General features: G+C 40.6%; 1 protein-coding gene across 1 annotated transcript in view; it reads right to left on the minus strand.

The window, feature by feature from the left end:
- ntrk1 (neurotrophic tyrosine kinase, receptor, type 1) overlaps positions 1-8,194 on the minus strand; it is a 30,221-nt gene extending 22,027 nt beyond the window's left edge. Inside the window, exons 1-3 of the mRNA XM_028580879.1 lie at positions 7,854-8,194; positions 3,801-3,875; positions 2,039-2,110 (exon numbers count right to left, since the gene is read on the minus strand). Coding sequence (XP_028436680.1) covers positions 2,039-2,110; positions 3,801-3,875; positions 7,854-8,050 — 344 coding nt within the window. The 5' untranslated portion in view covers positions 8,051-8,194. The remainder of the gene's footprint in view (positions 1-2,038; positions 2,111-3,800; positions 3,876-7,853) is intronic.
- Positions 8,195-21,448: the final 13,254 nt, after the last annotated feature.

The raw sequence follows: 21,448 nt of genomic DNA on the forward strand, positions 1-21,448 counted from the left end.
GCAGCTAACAGAATTAGGGCTACCGCTGGCTGATAATACTGGTTAGCTGATTGGATAAACCATCGGTCTATCACCACCTAACCCACCTCAAAACCAACGCTGATTGGCCCGGTCGCTTGGCTAACGGCTCCAAATTTTATCTGCCTCAAGATGCCAGACTGATCTGCGAGTGGAAAACTGGAGCTCGCGAGATCAGGACGGTCTCACGAGGCTAATGTAAACAGGCCTGAATTTCAATGTGTTCAATACTTGTTTTCTGACTAAATACCTGCAAAACTAACGCCATTCCCGTCAGCCTCAGTTGTAGTTTGTATTTTGTGCTAATTAACAAATGTAAAGCTTAAGATGGAAACCGTTATAAATATTATACATGCCCAACATTAGCATTTTAGCAATGTCATTGTGAGCATTTTAGTGTACTCACATTAACATTTAGCTTCAAAAACTGCTGTGTCTAAGTACACTAAAATGGCTGTGGACTTTTGTTTAACTTTTAAAAACTTTAAAAACATTTGAATGCAAACATTGTGAATAACATAATCCAACATCTAAAATTGTGTATGTCAGGATATCAATATAATCAGTGATAGATGAATGCTGCATGTCTTTTTGTAAATCCTCTCAGGGCACTAAAATATCATCACAGCAGCTCTCGAATGATCCTCAGACAGCCAAAGAACAAAGCTGTAAATAAACCTCCCTCAGAAGATGACACAAAGCCACACTGGGGAGCGTGCACATGGAAGCCAATACATATTCACTCTGGCAGGGCCAAGGGTTCAATTATTTGTTTTCCTTGCTCCCAAAAGTTCATGTCAGATGGGTTAGCCATTGTGGGGCTTATCCATTACCAGCTCGATTCCTCCCTATGCCCACAGGGGGAGAGCAGAGCCGGGAAGAGCAGCTCATTTTCATTTTGCCCCTTTTAAGAACTGAATTTTATAAAAAGACGGTTGCGTTCCAGGAGGATTGTGGGTGAAGTTGAGAGCGGAGGGAGAGCAAGGAAAGTGGTCCAAGCTGACGTAGCCTCCTGTTTAGTTTGGTTATAGTCTGTCCGTCTTAATCTCAGAAATACATCTGTCACACTGAAGCCCCCATACTCCACCCAATCGCAGCCCACCCACTCCCTCCACAGTGAAATATTGATTAAGTGATAATGGACCCTTAGTGGAGTGTATTTATTATGCATCAGTTGTCGATAATCCGCCAAAGTGAGCGAGTAAAAGGTGACTGGTGGATGTCTTCTCCAATTTCTCGAGCTCACCCCTCCTACCTCACCACCACCTCCCCCCCCCATCTCTGGTCCTCGAAACCTGCCGGTCTTTTAGATAAACAACATTGGCGATGTCACACACACTCAGTAAAACGATGAGGACAAGATGGTGGCGATAAGGGTCAGCTGCAGATGAATAGACAGATTTGCTGGTTCCAGTCGATAAGTCTTCATAGTATTATTTATTGTTGGGCCTAGATTGTGAGGCCAAACTGAAATTGGAAACTGAAGTTTCCAATTTAAATATATTAGAAAGCTTGCTAATTATTTTTTACTAGATAATTGTTGAAAAAGAGGTTTGTGTTTTTGATTAATCAATAACCAATTAGTCTACAAAATATCAGAAAATAGTGGGGAAAAATATTTCCCAGAGCACAAGATGATGTCTTCAAATTGCCTGTTTTGTACAAAACCCAAAGATGTTCCATTTATAAATACTCATATTAGAGAAAACTGGATCTTATATATTTGAACACCTATTTATATAATATCCATCTAGAAAGACTTCTTCTAATAAATACAATTTGTGGTTTCAGTATCATAAATGAGCTCACAGATTTACCAGATCTGTGGATGAGTAATACAACTATTTAAACGAGTGACTGAGTCAGTGATTTTGAGAAATGTTGCTCTCACTTTATGTGAGATGTGCAATATTAAAGGGCTGGCTGAGCACTGACTGACAGCGACAAATAGGCTCACCCACATACAGGTCAAAACATGACAGGAGGAAGACAATCCTTTTGTATTGACAAGGACACTTACACATACTGGAGCTTGAGGTTGTGTTGGAAGGCATTGGCAGAGATGAGCCTCAGTTTACATGATGTGACCGTGCTGGAGAGGGAGGGAAGCACAAAAACCATTGGTTTGTTTTGATAGAAATAAAGCATTGAAACTCAGAAATACTGACACTTGCGTGAGATAGATTAAACCAGGGGTTGCATTAGTGATTGTTCTACCAATTGCTTTTTTTCAAATAATGAATACATTGTTTGGTCTATGAACTGTTAAAAGTACAGTTCACTAAATAATGCCCCTCTCAATGCCCAAGTTGACACATTCACATTGCTTGTTCTGCGCGATCAGTCTAAAACTTTACTTTTGTACAACTAACATTTGCGAAGCAAGCACCAGTGATTCTTTGGAGGGGGGGGGCATTTTTTATTATATATTTTATATATTATATATTTTCTGATTCATTTTCTGTCGTTCAACTAATCGATTAATTGACTACTTGTTTACGCTCTATCTAAAAGTTAGTTTGTTATCTAACTGACTTTTATCTGTCTCAGACAAACTCAACTTCTCCAACGAGGTCATGAGATTTTTAGTCTAACTACCCAAATATCTTTCTTAGATAATGGCCAAAGCTATATGAACACCCACACACTTTTTTGAGTTTTAGGCCTAGGCCTAGTCCACACGGACACGGGTATTTTTATAACCGTGACTTTTTTTACGCGGTTCGGCCTTCCGTCCACACAAAAACGCAGTTTCAGGGCCCTGTAACCGAACATTTTTGAAAACTCCGGCCAGGGTGAGCATTTTCAGGAACGCCGGTTACAGTGTTGACGTGTGGACAGTATAACCGGGTTTTTTGCCTTGCGACGTCAGAGTGTGTGCCGTTATCCGCTGTGTTTGACGTCATATTGTGCGCCGCAAACTGCTTTGTTGATGATTCTTTGCAATGGCTTGACAGCGTGTTTTTGCGTTTTCATGTGGACGGAGATTTATTTTAAACCGAGCATGTGTGGACGGGTTTAACTCCGGTTATAAAAATACCCGTGTCCGTGTGGACTAGGCCTTAGTGTGGGTCTGTTTTTCTTGGTTTGTTCAAGGCCCTTTGGTTCTATTTAAGGTAAATCTTCAAGCTGTCAAGCTTTGGATGTACAGGGCTGTAGTAAGAGTGAATAGCTTTAGTAAGAGCATTTAAAGAGTGTTTTTCAAGAGCAAAATTTAAAGGAATGGATTTAACTTCTGTAACGTAAACTGTGATTGTTAGCATGTCCAGCTAACTAGCTTACTACCTACAATAGTAACCAAGGTTACTTCCAAAGCCATGGAGCACAAAATTAACGCACCACATCAATTTTTGGGGTTTTAGATTAAATTAAAAAGAGCCCCGTTCACAACAAGTGCATCCACTGTGTAGTATTTCCACTGTGTTTATTGGATTTGAGGAAGTTTACACTCCAACAACACATCAGGTAGTCTTATTATGTATAGGTACTTATTAAACAATTTTATAAATTATAAAACTGTTTAATAAGTACCAACAAATATGATCAAAACAGTACAACATAACATCTTACATTACATCATCTTCCTTGGCATTGCAACAGTAAGTAAGTAAGTCAGTAAGTAAGGGTCAATTGTATGGAATGACATTGAGAATTGCACTTAAAGAACAAACAGTACTCAGTACAGTGCAGTAAACCAATGTTACAATATGAAACATGATCCATTGAACATGTGTCTTTGTTTCACAGTAAGTTGTCTAAGTTGTGAGAAAAGCAGTACTTACAGGTTCTTCAGCTCTCTGTAGTTAACAAGATCAATTTCTGTTATATTCTCCAGGGTTGCCTGGTTTTCGATGTAACTGGTTAATGAGAGAGAGAGAGAGAGAGAGAGAGAGAGAGAGAGAGAGAGAGAGAGAGAGAGAGAGAGAGATTTATCATCATTTGCGTTTTTCATTTAGGATATTCCATTACTAGGAACAATAAAATACTGATTTGCCATTTTTAAAAGGCAGTTTTGTATCCAGACAACATAAGGTCCTCCATGTTGTACACAACGTAAACCAGATAAATGCCTTTTGACAATGACAATCCACACTGCAGATCAATTCAGCACTCAACGCAAGGACAGCCAGCTGAGATGTTTGAATAGATGGGACCTTTCCCAAGGATCTCGCAGGAGCAAACTGCTGATGTTACCGCAGGACCAAGTGGGCCACGGCTGTTTACAGCCACCGTGACAGACATATGACAGAAACCGCAAGTTTGACTTCCTCATAATGGAAACATGCTATTTAACTTTGGCAAAACATCCGTGTAGCCTGTTCAGCAGCCATAGCTGATAAACAGTGATTGCGACCTGGGTACAGACACCGCGAGGTTGCAATGTTTATAGTGGTTGTTGCCATCATTTTAAGCCAAGAAACGGTGGCTGTCAGTCGGCTTAGAGAGGACCGCGTGGTTGCTGTGTTTTTAGCGGTTGTTGCCGTAATTTTAATCTGAGAAAGGGTGGCTGTTAGTCGGGTAGAGAGGACCACAACTTTAGTGTTTTTAGATGTTGTTGCATTAAGGTTTAGCCGAGAAAGGGTGGGTGTCAGTCGGGTAGAGAGCTCTGCGAGAGCACAGGCTTTTATGACTGCCAACATAGCCAGCATCTAGCTACTCCGCTGCGCTGTGGAGGAGGGTCTGACTAGTCCACACAGCATTCCGGGATGGGAGAAAAACGTGCATTGGTTTGTTGGCATTTCTTTAAACCCATCACAATGGTCTTGGGCGGATCTAAGCATCGGACGGAGCAATGGTGCCTCTGCAAAAAAGCCTCGGGAGAGAACTTGTTTTGGTGGAACGTGTATATGTTCAAAGTTGTTTTAGTCGAGCAACAGAAAACTCAGATTGGAGAGATAGTCTAGCTAGCTGTCTGGATTTACCCTGCAGAGATCTGAGGAGCAGTTAATCATAGTCCTCATAAATCCAGCGGAGTTTAAAATGCAGCCGAGATGAGGGACATCCGAGTGATTTTTCCGGCGGCACCTGAACAATCACGGAAATTAAACTTCGTAGATATAGACTAGTATTTAGCTAACATTGACATTATGGGAAATTGGGTTCAGCGTTCTCAGCCTGGCAACCCCCGTGAACTACGAGTAGGCTATGGGGAGGAGGGGCTGTGGGAGACGACTCTTTCCAATATTTTGAATTTGGACTGCAGTAACCATTTCAAATGCTAGCTCTCAGTATTACACATTGCACCTTTAAACCACACATACACAATCCTGATGAAGCAGACTAGCTGAGTTTTTTTTTTTTTTATACAAAAGAACTGTTTATTGCTTGCTTAAACAGAAAATCTTTAAAGAAAATCTTTCATTACTATAAAATTCTGTGTAACCAGAAATGGCAGCATACAGTATCTGAAGCAACAGTTGATGCTTTTACCAGAAAACAGGATCCATTAAAAACCATTACAAGTTCTGTATAGTCCTGATGACCCACTAGAAGCTAGTCTGCTGTCTTGAGCCCCTGCTGTGGTGTCTCAAAAGCATTCTTTCACCATATTTAAACCAAAAACTTGGTTTTAAATATTTTTGTCTTATCACATTGAATATTCATGATTTTAAAATCTTACTTTCCTCTTATTTTCCTCTCAAATGTAGGAAATGTAGTGAAAATGGCATGGTACTGTATATACAGTATATAAATAATCCATGGGGACAGCTGTCATACAGTATATACCAATCAATGGAATATAGATTTATTTCCATGTCTAGTGCATATGTTGAGAAATACCTGCAGTAATTTCCAGTTAATGACAGCCACTTTCAGCATGTGGCATTGTTTCTACCTCCCAGTTCTCTGTTTGTCAGCTGCAACACACAAACCGTTTTATTCACTTCTGATTGACCCACACAGCAATAATGTGATTACAGGGCAGGTGGGCCCAGGATCACCCATCGCCCTTACTTATTGGATTGAGCCAAGTGGGTTGTATATCATCTATTGTTCCCGGGTGGAGTCATTGACTGGCAATTCACAAAATTGAATTTATAACTCAGCATATGATGAATTTTGGCCCCGGTTCCACAGTTAATGGCCCCTTGTTTGTTCTGCGTATCGGCCGTATTCCCTTGCACAGCCAATACGGGGAAGTGTGTTGTTTGCTGGCATGTAGAGCACCGCGGTTAACAAAAGCCAGATTATAGGCCCGCTCACTTATTGATTGAACGGTTCAGAGAGAATGCCAAGCCTCACCCTGAGCTCTACTACGAATGTCTAGCTGCAGATACAAGAAAATACCTCTGTGATAAGACTAAGAAAGAGAGGGGGAAAAGAGAAAAAAGAGAGAGGGACGGGGAAAGACGAGGAGAGGTATAGGTGAATAGAGGCAGTAAATGGACTTGCTCCATCGAAATAGCATTTCTGAAACATATTTCCTTTTTTAACAAGTGCTAATTGCTCACATATGGGGACACGAACAAAGAGAGAACAGCGTGGTGGTGCAGAGAGTGACATTTAGTTTTCCATGTTGGAGCTGATGGTGGGTTGCATAATAATACAGGAGCCACGTTTAAATCACAGGCGCTCAGTTTCTTCTTCCTTTTTCATACAAAGTTTTAAAAAGTCAATGTTAAATGACAGTCATCTGCTGCTGTAGCTGAGTGAGAAGTCTCAGTTCATCTGAGCAATTGCTTGTCTTTGCATAAATATGTGACAATCAAAAGTGTGGCATGTAGCTTATGGTTGTAAAGAACTAACTAGCCTTCAAACCATGAACATCATCATCCATCCTTATTACTTTATCTTTTGAGCACCAGTTGAACCAAAGTGAAAATAATTTGGGTCAGAACAACCTCAGTGGTACACCCATTCAGCAGACCTTTCATCAGAAATGGAATTTAAATTTGAGCTTTGAAAATTGAAAAATACTTTCTCCAGCCACATGTATCTCAGATAAGTAATACATAATATTAGTTAACCTTTAGAAGATGGTACGTATGTATCCTGTCCTTTAGTAAAGTTAGAAGTCACAGTTTATGGAACAACAACTTCAAATCAGTGATCATTTAGATATGAATATTTAATGTTTTTGAAAAAAAAAGTAAGATTTTAAATCAACTTTTCAGGGGTATAGTTAAAATACATTTTGTTGATAATAAAAAACCGCACCACAGCGAACAACCGAAAGAAGATTCAAACTGAAGTCATAGTTTATTCAACTACATCTAATCAAAAAAGTATATTTCCAAACATTCAGTACACATTTTCCATCTCAATGGACACCAATGGTGTTGTTATGTCCTCAAGAGTAGAGTTAGATTGACGCTTTTATAACATAAAAGAATTCAAATGATTTTGGTGAGGTTTTCCACAATTCCTCCAAGAGCTAACAGTGCTGAGATCCTTTAAAGACCCTGAGGCCACACTTTGATGGATATGATGGATAATAGGACATCAGTTCCTGTCACTCTGTGCCAGTTATTGTCAGTAGCAATCCACAATTGATCATGCCATGCGAATGCATCTCAAACTGCAGTATATTAACTTTACATAAAGCAGTGGATGGATTTGGCTAACGCAAAGAACAAACTCTCTCCATTCCAACAGAGCAGAATCTGACTGTATCAAATAATGAGAAATAAATAAAGCCTTACAGACAATTAAATCCATGAAATCCAAAACTCTGCCACTGAGACACTCCATACTAATCCAACACCAACCCAGAGTAATAACATGAAAAAACAGAAAGAAAAAAAAACTATTTGGCAAACCACCAACATCAAGGCATCTGATAAACTCGTGCTGATTTAGAGGCACATGCAGAGCAGGTGGAACATCATACTCACATCTCCGTCACATTCTCGCTCTCTTGCGGCGCCAGTGCCGGGATGCTGATGATACCATTGGGCTCCAGGCACTGCAGCATGGCGAAGGAGCACCGGCAAGCCGCTGGGCAGCCTCCCAAGGTGAGCGCCGGTGCCAGGCTGAGCAGGGTGAGCACCAGGGGCAGAGGAAGTGCCAGGGCCCAGGGTGCCACAGCCATGCTCAAAAGAGAATCTTCTCAGCACCAGCAGATATGTTGCTGTTGTTGTTGGAAGCTGTAGTTAAAGTTGGTGTCTGTGGGCTTCACCTAATAGTCAGCGATGAGGAGCTTTCACACACAGTGTGAACACGCCCACAGTGGCTGTTGTCGTGGCTCTCTGACAGGGTTGAGATCCCAGCTGGTCAGGGTCTGGTGCTGAGCCACAGCTGTACTGAGCAGCAGGAGGAGCAGGCAGGCAGGCAGGCAGGCAAGGGGCCTCTGGGGACATGGTGGTAGTGGGCTGCAGCCTCTCTCTTTCTCCCTCTCTCTTCCTCTCCTCCACGATTAAGGGAGGGGCAAGACAACAGGGGCCAGAGTCACCAGACACCTCTGAAAGTGAGAGGGGGAAGAGGGAGGGCTTGGGGTGAAGGGTGTGTGTTGATGATGGTGATCAGAGGAGGAGATGGGTGAGAGGTCTGCTGTCCTGCCAGCAGCTCGAGGTGCAAGCAGAGCCAAGAAGTCAGGGCGCTTGGGTGCCAGGATGCATGCAGCAGCGCTCTCACACTCACACTACTGTAGCAACATCCTGCTGAATAGATGGATGGATCTCTCTGTTCTTGGAAAATTGATTGTTGGAAGGTTCGTGATGGTTGAGACTTAGGTCTGTGATGAATGGCTGTGGGAAAGTGAGGAGACATGCTATCTGCAATAAGCTGTTTTTGAACAGTGTGAACTCCCAGCAGGATTTAATAATAGGAAATGAAAGCAAAGGACTATAGGTCTTGAGTTTATTGCGTTTCATCACCGGAACATATAGTGTTGTAAACCTTGCAAGGCTTGCACACATTATGCATTTGGCTCAATTTGATCCTAAAAGCTCAATAGGCAATGCACTTTCACTCATTTCAATGGGTATATTCAACCGTTGACTGACAAATACTCTCCAATATTTTTGATAGATAGATAGATAGATAGATAGATAGATAGATAGATAGATAGATAGATAGATACTTTATTCATCCCGAGGGAAATTTTAGGCATGCAGTAGCTTAGACAAAAATAACACAACAAACACATATGCACACATATATCTCACATACATAAAAATCACTCACAGAAATCTAAATAGTTAACAATTTGTGAAGTTATTACAAAGGTCTGGTATGGACTGGCCATGTGATGCAATGACCATGATAAGGTGCTATGGTAGAGTGTGTGCAATGGTGGTAGTGCAAAAGTGAACAGTGCAGGGGTTGAACAGTGCAATAGGTTATTATTAAATATTAAAAGAACAATATATAACATGGAATAAGTTATAAGATGTAGATGTTATGACCACAGTCCAGATTGTGTGGGAGGGCTAATATAGCCTATAAGACAGCCAGGTGTACAGCAGACAAAGTGATATAATGGTAGATGAAAAGTTCATTTCTCCCCTCCCCCTTTGTGTGATATTGAAGAGTTGGATGGCCCTGGGGACAAAGGACTATGGAACCTTAGCATTATCTCTTGCCTCACACGCCTGGACAAACACAGTGTGGAATTTGGAACGACATGACATGAGGTTACCAGACCTCAGTAGTATGCTCCTCTCCTCTGCTTAAGGCTAGCTGCTCAAGTCTACTTTAACCGCTAACACACCCAAATCTTCGACTAAAGCGTTGGTGATTGAATTGCATTGTGGGTAATACAAACACCAGGTTCTGACAAGAAAGAAGAATGTGAAAAATAAAAAAGACAATGTCTCAGATTTTGCTCCATCAGTTTGTACACTTTTTATTAAAAGTGTCCCTCATGAGTCCGACAATGTTATAAAAGTTTGATGCTAAGTTGGTGGAGTTCTCCTTTAAAGTCACAATAAAAGGGAAGTAAGAGTAATGAAACATATTTCCAAGTGAAACTGAATTTGAGATGACAAATTGACAACACAGTTGAAGAGTTAAGGTTCACTCAGTTTAAAAGTTCTCTGTAAGACTTTTTTTCTCATCTCTGTAAGAGGGAGAGATGACAAATTGGCAACACAGTTGCAGAGTCAAGGTTCACTCAGTTTAAAAGTTCTCTGTAAGACTTTTTTTCTCATCTCTGTAAGAGGCAGAGATGTCACCAATGTCAATATCTGGTAGACCCGCAACGGGCCGCAAGGTCAATTGACAAATGGAGACAGTCAAAAACGAGGTAGGCTAGTTTTTGGTTGTCAACAGTCCCTGAAAAATTAATAAAACTCTCTATACAGTAGGTTAAAAGTTGACTCGGAAACAAATGGCCTCCTGACCTTGTAAAAGTGTGTGTAATGAACGTATAGGGAAATGAAAGGTGGTGGAAAGTACAGAGGAGATGAAGTGGACACAGATGGCTAAGAAAATGGGAAGTAGCTTGACCCAATTATGAAGCTTGATTTAGTAAATCAGCAAAAACAATTGACGAGCTGAGATATCCTAGGGTTATGGTCCATAACCATAACATATTTGTGTTGCAAAGTTGATCAGGCGATCTGTCGCACCTGGTTGACGTATTTACTATATAGGGATTGTAAAAATAGTACAAGAACCCTAGATTCGAGAAAGGTAGAAAGTTAACCTCGGTTGCTGGGGGACCCTGTGATGCTCTAATTCAAATACCAGGCCCAGAATAAGATGGGCATTCAACAATTGATGGTGATTTTTTTTGTATTCTTTGCTTCGGGTTCAACTTTGGCAGACTCCACGGGTTGTCGGGAGGGACTCGCGTGGGAGGCTTGGACGCCATCATAACTGCTTGGAGTTCTAGTTCTGTTTGATTTCATTTTAAACATATATTACTGATTCACTGTTGGAAGCGTCTGCATAACTAAATAAATTACACTGTCTGCAGTTAAAGTGAGTGCTTCTTTGTATTATTTATAGATAGTTAGCTTTCTTGTTAGACTCAAAGTCCACTGAGGACATTTCCCAAGCATCAAAAGAATACTTGCAGCAGCAACTATTACTGTTACAATTAAGGAGGGAGCTGTCATTGTTGTATCTTCAAGTCAGGCAAAAGGGTGCTGGTGAGAAGGTACTTTTGCGAGGAAGACTTTAGAAATAAAATGAATCTCCTCCGCACATGATTAGAAACTTATTAGAAAATAGGCAGGTTAATCTTATCCACTCTAATACGAGGGCTGGTCTGGATTCTTGTACTGGAGGGCCATGGTAACAAAATATTGAAACAATATTTCCAAACCTCCTTCCATATTCTAGAACTCTGAGTTTATAAGCCAAGGTAAACCATGCTAGCAGGTAAACTTTACATAGCATCACTGACAGTGCCTCTAATCCCGTAACTGCTAACATTAACTTGCTGTCCGTCACACATATATGTTCTTTACATGAGCGGAGCCGGTTTCTACCCATGGGACAAATACTGTGCCCCACCCCCATTCCTCTTAGTCACTCTGCGCATGAGTAAGGTCATAGTGTCGCAACCACAATTGCTGACCATAAGCTGAATAGCCATTTTTGCTGCCGTCGTCAGAATTATCTGGTGGTTTAATTACTCTTCCTTTTACGCCCCTTTTTCTTGGTCTTAGCTCAGCAAATTGTGTGGAGGGACAGGGCGCTTATTCACAGGAAAAGTGTTTGAGAGCTCAGGGAGACCAGTTAAAAGATGAAAAACTCAATGGGAAGCATTTGCTCAGAGGTGTAATTACAACATAACCACGCAAAACAAACATGCAAATGAGATTTTAGAAGCTTGCAAAATACATTATGATAAAAAAAATACACTTATGTTATTACAACAGCTCTTTTTAATGGTCCAACTTTATCCGGCAGTTTACTGAACATACTGTGCTTACGGATTGGGTTCATTTCAAATTTACAAGTCTGGACACATTTGTGCATGAGTCTCTCCAGTGTGCATAAGAGTTGCACTCTTGTAATATATGTTTAATGTGGAGACATTTCACACACCCTCAGTACATCTTGTAAAATGTAAATACCTGCTAAAATATTTTGCTTAAATTATTTGCTGTATTCTGTAAATATATTTACAAATTGCTCTGTGAGTGTGAATGTTTATTTCTTCTAATAAGCAGGTGGCCCCTTGCATAGCCTCTGACATCAGTGTATGAATGTAATAGGTGAATGGGTGAATGCTGGCTTGGCTTTAATTGCTGTTTACCATTTATTTTCCTCCAGTTTTCCCTACAGTGAAGTTGCCTGCCTTCCATCCACATCAGAGATTAAAGATAACATACTCAAATCAATTCATATTCATTTTCTAGAAAAAACTGCCAACAATAAGTCCTGATAAAACAATAACCAATCAAGTAATTTGCATGTACCAACCACACACATCCTTTTCCTCCAGAGGTACTTGTTAACTTTATAAAGTTGACAACTAGAAGAAAATTGAAATATGCCTGCTCGAAACAATAGATAAATAGGAGACATGATGTGAAGAGTTTTATTTATTCAGTAAGATATCCGCCAGACGATTCTTACATGATGATAAATACAAAAACACTAAACTAAAATCTTCACACTTATGGCTGATATTTTTCCAACCTTTAATGTTTTAGTTATACAACATTTGAGAGGAAAAAGACTACTGTATTGTGGCATGATTGCATTCTGTCTTTTGTCTCCTGATTTCCAAGAGATGCAGGCCTATTTAAACGTGACAGTCATTTCCTTCTCCTTACTTCAATCTGCACAATTAATTTACAGACAATCTGATTTCCTACGAGCCATATGACAATTTTCAACCTCACATCATTTGGTAGTATATAGTGGATATTTGACAGATAATAATGGCCTCATTTCTCTCTGGCTATTTAATTAGATTACTGTTTTTATGCATTATGGTGATTGATGGTCATAGAAGGGGTTAATTGCGACACTTGGCTTTTGAGTCAATCTCCCGCTGTCACGTCAGAGACAAATACACTGGTTAGGACTCGACGCACAGGGAACAGACCGTCGCTGATCCATCCTGTGTTATAGACTTGACCATGTTACCAGCCATATCTCCAACATGTGTCCCTAACATCCTCTTTGTATCTCTCTCACACACACAAACATGCATGTACACAGTGCATGAAAACAATCCATACACTGATGAAAGGATAAGGCAACAAATCCCATGAAAAGAAAGCCTGTCGTGTCTTATTCCTCAGTGCCATATAGCTCCATTGTTGTCCAAAAACTATTAAAAACACATCAATAAGCCACACTGTTGAACAAGATGACATGTTCTTTCTGTCCCTTATCATGAATATGGGCACTGTAGCTTTTTAGTCAATCCTACACACACTGTCCTGCTGCTGTAAATACTAACTAGACAACAAATGTGTATTAATCCCCGGCTGAAAATAGTCCCCAACAACTGTGTTATCTCCTTCTGTCTGAGTGATGTTTGCTAAAATCTACAGTGTCCATCTGTTTTAGAAAATGATTTTGCCTAATAAGCCATGCTAGCAGCGTAGCCTGTCTTTTCCTCTTGCACCACCAGCAAGTTGACATTATGTTTTCTTTTGTTTTTTTTGCAAAATATCTCTATAACTACTTGATATATTGCAATTCAATTAGAATGAGATAGAAATCCATAGCAAAGAGGCTAAATCAAAGTAACTGGTGATCCCCTGACCTTTCCTCTAGCGCCACGTGCAGGTCAAGGTTTTAATTTACACTGTGAAATATCTTGGCATCTGCTCAATGAATTAGCCAACACATTCTCACTCCCATCGCGTAAAAAATACAGATGCCTGGTCAGGTGCCTTTGGCGTTGTAATTGATGCTAAAAGTCTCCTTTGGCATCAGATCTAAATGTGCTTTACGTATTTGGGACTTAGGAGTGAGAACGGGTTGAATTAAAACAACATTTTGTACAAACAGTCATGGTTCCCAGACGATGTATCCTACTGACTGTGAGCCTTTGATTTTTCCTCTAGTGCTACCATGAGGCTGACTTTTGTGGTTTTAAAGTGCTCATATTATGCTAATTTTCAGGTTCATAATTGTATTTAGAGGTTGTACCAGAATGGGTTTACATGGTTTAATTTTCAAACAACACCACATTTTTGTTGTACTGCACATTGCTGCAGCTCCTCTTTTCACCCTGTGTGTTGAGCTCTCTGTTTTAGCTACAGAGTGAGGCATCTCACTTCTGTGCCATCTTTGTTGGGAGCCGCACATGCGCAGTAGATAGGTAAGGACTACTAGCCAGTCAGAAGCAGAGTATGAGGGCGTGCCATGCTAGCAGCTAGGCGAGCATTATAACGTGTGTTACAAAGTGACGCACGTTTGTCTCTGAAGTAAAGGCTGGACTACAATAGAGCTGTTTGGAGCAGTTGGTGAAAAGTGTTCTGTTGGAGATAGTAAAAATCCCTTTGGGGTGGACTTTGGGCTTTTTCACATTGTAAACCTATAACATGCACAAAAAAAGATATATAACACAATAAAGGAAAGGGAAATAGCCAAAAAGCATAATATGAGCACTTTAAGTGAAATATCTCAACAACTACTGGACTGGTAACTCATGTTCTCAATTAATGTTCCCCCAGGAGGAAATGTTTTAACTTTCGTGATCACCTGACTTTTCCTCTAGCACCACCTTCAGGTCATATATTTCATTTGTCCAATGCTTTGGTTTATGACATACAGATGTTGGTCTTTCATTGTTTTCAAAATATCTCCAGCATCAACCATGTATATCAACAACCGTGTGAAAAGGTTCCCTCTATTCTTTTCCCATGCTCCGATTAGTCTCTTCCTCTTTCTGCGTGACCTGACACCGTTGGCTAGTTAAGAGTGGGTGAGAATGAACTTCATCCTAGGGGGAAGGGTTTATCAATAGTTGATCACCTTGAATTATTGTTGTCCTTCAAATGTTTGCTATGTTCCTGTTAGGAACAGGTTTCAGTGGAAATGTCTCTAACCCAGTGGTTTAGTTCAAATAGGTAACCCCCCATGTTTAGTCCAATTAGGGCGGGCCAGTAGAGTTAAAGCCACTTAAGCATTGACTGTGGGAGAGTTGTTGTTTGTAGCAGCTTTCTGTGACGCTGTGTTTTTTCAGTTATTTTTTTGTTTTCTCTTTATTATATTTCCCTGGACTTTTGTTCTTCGCCTCTGTTTCATTGTGATTTTGAGTTCCTGAGCTGTTCTTAAAAAAATGTTCACCTCTACTGCGAGACAGCCACAATAAAATCCTTGATTTATGTAGAATTACTACCAGTAATGCTACAAATTTCGAAATAAATAGTTCCGTTTGAGGGGATGATCGATCACAGATGTGAACTTTCAAACATATTTCCAAATTTCCTCATCTCATCTCAAGGCCCATTTCCCAGCTGTTCTGGGGCTTCATCAGTAGGTGGAGTTTTGTTTTTAAAAACATTTTTTGAATAAATTACTTTGCAATTCTGTGATGGTTTAAAAAAAAAAAGACTGATGTCAGTGCTAGGCCTACAGTGTTTTTGGAATAGAAACCATACTTGGGACTATGAGCAGGGCTTTAAATTGACACCCGCCAACGGGCCAAAAGCGGGTAAAGATTACCTTTGGCAGGTAACATTGTAAAGTTACTAGCCAATTTGGCTGGTGATGAATGAAGCAAAAAAAACTGTGCCTGTTTGAATCGGCTGGCTGTCAGTGTTTTCGCTATTTTTGTTTGGGCGGTTTTGTGTGTTTGGCTTAGAGATGTTATCTTTATCTGGCAACACTGCTTGTAGTACTAATTCTACATTTACCATGAACACTTTTAAGTTAAACAGTTAAGAAACAGAAAAGATGAAGGCTGCAGAGACAAGGGACAATGAAGATGAAAGAGGAGGGGAAAAGAAGTATAATTTGGCTAGTGGAAAATCTGATTGGCTGGTAAATCTACTAGCCATGTTGGCTGTTGATCAAAAAAGTTTATTAAAGCCCTGACTATAAGTCACAATATTTCAACCTCTGCTTTTTTGATTTTGATAATTCAGTTTTTTTGTTAATCTATCTATAAATTGCAGGTGTGTGTGTGTGTGTGTGTGTGTGTGTGTGTGTGTGTGTGTGTGTGTGTGTGTGTGTGTGTGTGTGTGTGTGTGTGTGTGTGTGTATCTCTCGAACCGTTAGTCCAATGGATTTCAAACTTGACAGGTGCTACGGGCACGAGTAAGTGCGGTGCCAAGTTTGACATTGTTTGGATTAGAGAAGAAGCACACATTGAGAGGGTCGAAGAAAGCAGCTGAGCTTTGGCAGCTAAAATGTGACATACACGTCAGACCCACCAAAATGTGCAAAGTAGCACTACTTTGGACTGTCTTTGAATTTGAATAAACAAATGACAGTTCCTGAATTACCCACCAGTTACCACCTTTGACTCTTTTCCTGCTTCCAACGTTAGCTACATGATTGCTGGATATACCAAACTTACTTTTCTTCACTTTCCTGGAGCATGAGCGGATAGCTGAAAGGAACATCGCGACTGCTGTGTGGAATAAGGTTGGCGGAAAAAAAAGGCGCTATGCTTTTCTATTTTTTCGCTAAGAGGAAACTCAACATAAAGCCATTTGCCAACACTAAATATCAAACAAAAGCCAGACACTATAGTATTATGTTGCTGTGAGCTGTAGCCTACATTCACCAATTCTAACCAGAGGAAGAACGTACCGATTATTATACAGGGGAGTTGCATATGAGGTGGTTTGGGGTCATTCTGTAAGTAATTTTGGGGTACAATTTGGTTTTGATGAATTCTATAAGCAGCAATACCACAGGCCAGCAATCGTCCCATTCCAAACAGGTACATTTTCAACAGGCACTGCACTAGTTCTATTAATTCTATCTCCTGTGAGTCACCCAACTTTATATAAAATCCTTTCTCATTTCCCCTGTTTAAAGCTTGTCCTCTCCAGTGGATGCCTTGGTTAGATCAACAGGACATTGAGTTTTCTTTTTCTAAAAAACAAGTACATTATTCCAAAGTAATGACCCTGTTTGGTCTTGAAGTTGTTGTGTTTTTTTTACCGGCTAAACTGTAGCTGCATTGGAAAAGCCTGCGGCCCAGCTAAATAATGTCTACTTCTATATTGATTATGATCATTTGTCCTCACTGCTCTTTTGTAAAAACTCTGTTATCACAAGAATACTCAAGTGTTGCTAAACTTTATAACCTCTTCATCTTACCAGGGATAAAGTGGATCTCATTCCAAATGAAGCACTTTCAACAATTGAACGATCAATGTGGGGCTAATAGTAGGCCTAATAAATACGAGGACACTGCAACCTGACCAGTGGTTCCTGGCGGGGATTTTTAGCCAAAAAAAACCCACTTTAAAACCACCAGAACTTTAATTTGTACAAAAACAAAAAAATATATTGAGGTGAGTAATGGTGCATCTTCATGCAATAAACAAGCCACTTGGGGTCCATTTATCTCGAGAAGAGCTGAGCAACTAAGACAATGATGTGTGGATTCTCAACAAGCTTTTTTATACCAAGAAAAGTTGGCGAGAAGCTAAACCTTTCATTTTGCTTTGATTTCATTTCATGTATTCAACACTTTTCTCAAGAGAAACATGGACACCTGAAGTTGATTGAGATATATAAAATAGATGCATTTGTTTAGTTTGAGCCTGTTGCATCTCTAAAAATCAGTCGTGCGAACGATCGACCATCAGACACTTGCAGTGAGAGTTCGGCCTGAGAAAACCAAAATCAGAGACCTAGTGCTGGTCGTGTTATTGGCATACGTTTATCCAAGGAGCACATGTCCTTTGTCTCTTATCAGATGAGGTGGCGTTCAATACAAACTGATGGAACAAGATACAGAGAAGGGACTCTGTGTATGCTGGCACATGCTACAGTGTCTTTATCTACAGATCTGGACATCGCAGCCTCAAGCCCCTCGTCAGACAAAATCATCTCCTCCCAGATCGATACACCACCAAGCAAAACAACAGTGTTGGGTGTAGCCATCTCAAATTCTTCATCACTTTTTTTTTTTTTTTTTACGTCACCCAACCCTTCCCCATCTTATTTTCCATTTGCATCTGTGGCTGGATCATCAACACCCAGCCGTGTGTGTGTGTGTGTGTGTGTGTGTGTGTGTGTGTGTGTGTGTGTGTGTGTGTGTGTGTGTGTGTGTGTGTGTGTGTGTGTGTGTGTGTGTGTGTGTGTGTGAACCTCTTGAGATGTATCATCTCGTTTTCGAGGGGGTCCCAACATATAACAGAATCATTATATAACAGAGGAGTTAAAGAAAAAATAAATTAAAATACAATTAGCAATATGGCAATGTACATATACAAAGCAAAAAAACAACACATGCATATGTTCATTATTCCATTACAACCACCACATGGCCAAGATGGCCAATAATAAGTAAATAAGTAAACCGTAGACTGTTACTGTAAGTGGAACAAGGTCTGAGTTAAATGCATTTTGATATACAACATCACAATAGTCAAGAATTGAGTATGAAAAGAGTGTTTATCTGATGTATTAATAATGGTTTTGATTTTTTTCTAGAATTGCTTAGGATTTAGGAATTGTGTGTGTGTGTGTGTGTGTGTGTGTGTGTGTGTGTGTGTGTGTGTGTGTGTGTGTGTGTGTGTGTGTGTGTGTGTGTGTGTGTTTGTGTGTGCTCCACTCGTATGCAAGCTTATTTCAGCCTTTACCGTCAGGCATTTATGTGTTTGCATGCTTGTGTGTGTGTGTAGATCACAGGGGTAAACCCAGAATCAATGGGTTGGAGTAGGGTAGACGTGTGTGTGTGTGTGTGTGTGTGTGTGTGTGTGTGTGTGTGTGTGTGTGTGTGTGTGTGTGTGTGTGTGTGTGTGTGTAACCGGATCAGCACGTCTCAGCCCCTCATTAGTAGCCAGGCTGTGGACACCAGAGGCCTCTGAGAGGCCCATGTAGATGAGCAGAAATCTGAGGAGCTGTGGTGGGAGCTGGTGGCAGCAGTTAGCTCAGGAGCTAATAAACGACAACAGCTCATCTCTATTTCTCTATGTCCTCTTCCATCCATCTCTGTCTCTGTTGCTACTGTCCCTCTTATCTTTGGTGTCTTGTCCTCTCTTAATTTGTCTTCCTCCTCTGTCTTTTTTCTCTTCTCAACAATACTTGACGGAGACCCTTTTTTTTGCTTCAACCCAAGCCCACTCAAGTGACCCATTTGTTAAACCTCGCTCAGCTTAACTGTAGTTGCTGCGTTCAATTCAAGTTTTCTGTTCTTGCACACAGCACACACGCAGTTTATAATAAGCGTGTTTGCATCCAGGCCCGGATTATCCATAAGGGCACTTGGGCCAGTGCCCAGGGGCACCAACCATTCACAACCAGTGGGGGGGCACCACATGACACAAGTTTTAACAATATTTTCCATAAATTGTTATATTATTCACTTGAAATTGTTGAAAGGTCATACATTAATCGTTTATGAACACTAATTTCACAATAATAATAATAATAATAATAATAAGTAATAAATTATAAATAATATAATATAATAATATAATAATAATCAATATTACATGACCACTATCACTCCCCCTCCCCAATCTGTCAGAGTTGAGTTGGTCCACAGGTACGCGCAAATGTATCATTTGGGGGATGGGGGGGTTTAACAATAATCAAACCCCCCCAACTCTGGGTGAGACTTGGTTGCGCCCAAACCTCACAGCATGGCCGGTGTGAGTTATGAGTTTATTCAAAGAATTTCTAATAAAGGAAGAAGTTCCACTCCCTCGTTACTTCCGCCTCTGAACTGGTTGCAGTTCCACCAGAAATCCATATAGGGGGCGCTCACAGGCCAGTGCAGAATGAATGGGACTCTATGGAGCTATACCCCTCAAAACCCACTTTTCTCAGGATATAATTTTTTGTCTAGTAATTTGAACGTTGCATTCGAAAGGCAAAGAAAATACACACTGCTGGGTGTTAGATTTTTTTAAAGTCGCTTTTCTGTTCTAAAAAGCCTTTTAAAATGTCTATGACGTCATACACATATACGGCCGGAGATACTGCTTTACGGCAAGCTCGGAGTCCCTTCCTTTGTTCTCTTGAGGCATCGACAACACAGCTAACAGGTAAGGCTTTTCCTGTCAATACAGATGCTAGAAAGAGGTTTGCTAATGTTTTAAAGACCACGCCGAAATATTCACTCTGACATTCTGGCTCTGCTTCGGATGCCGTCAAGCTGGAGCTCCGATCGTAATCAGTCCTTAACTGACCAATCATCATTCATTAGCAGAATGCTAGCGTGTTATGGGCTACATCGACTCAACCTGTAAGAAATCAAAAGGACATAAGTACTCCTTCATTCAACTTTCGACCTATAACCCATGTTGAACTTGCAAAATCTACAATCAAATCTGAGGTTTCTCAACGACACTCAGACGAAAGATACACATTTAGCCGTCTAGCTCCATAGGGTCCCATTCATTTTGCACTGGACCGCGATCACCCCCAGTGGAACTCTGGTGGAACTGCAACCAAATCCGGTACAATGGGGCTGGATAGGGAGTGGAACGGACCGGCTTTGGTTTATTCCTATGGTTTATTCAGTAAGCAGAGAAGTGACCGGTCCACAGTCTGCACTTCTTTTCCTAGAACTTGTATTTCTTTCAGAGGACTTTGTGCAATAAATCCATATTCTTCGATCTAATATTGATAGTCTTTTGTCCATATCTTATTCATTTTAGGTCCTTTTATTGTCGTTAGCTGTGATGCTAAAGCAGTTTTAGCTTTCCCATGATGCTTTTGAAAGTTTTTGAACAATCAGAGGAGTTGCTTTCAGGGCCCGTGAAATAAAGTCAGAAAAATACACATTTGACCGACCCACAATGCTGCAATGGGGCCTTTGAGGTAGGGCCAGGGGCACCACATTGTCTTAATACGGGCCTGTTTCCAAGTTTTTGCGCATTTTGAATTTGCACACAAATAAGAGTGTAACTAGAAACAACAAACAAAAATGTTTTTCTTCTTCACATAGGCTATCCACTGTAAGTTGGTGCATAACAGTGTATCCGAATAAAGGAAATTAAGTCGTTGATGCTCAAAACTTCCCTGGGGGAGGACACCCAGACCCCCCACTATGATATGTCTCTCTACCAGCCTTCCTGTCTCCATCAGTGCTGCCGAAGCACTTGAACACATTCAGCGTTAGGTGAATGAGTGACAGCAGTTCCTAAGCTACAGTATAAAAGGACCTGGGCAGAAAAAGGAAGGCCAACCTGTCTGTCTCTACATCTTTCCTCAGCAGCACCCTGTGTTTTTCCCTCTTTCTTACACAGTGCATTTTCACTTTCAAAGCAGTCAGCCTTCACTGTCAATCATTTCATTCTCACCTCGGTCTAAGGAGTAGTCTCCATAACCGGTCAAGAGCAGTAGAACTGTCAGGCAACGACAAGTGATACACCGACTAGATTAGATAAGAGAAGATAAGATAGACTTTATTAATCCCACACTGGGGAAATTC

This window comes from Perca flavescens, chromosome 6, assembly GCF_004354835.1.
Source record: "Perca flavescens isolate YP-PL-M2 chromosome 6, PFLA_1.0, whole genome shotgun sequence".
In the NCBI taxonomy this organism is placed as follows: Eukaryota; Metazoa; Chordata; class Actinopteri; order Perciformes; family Percidae; genus Perca; species Perca flavescens.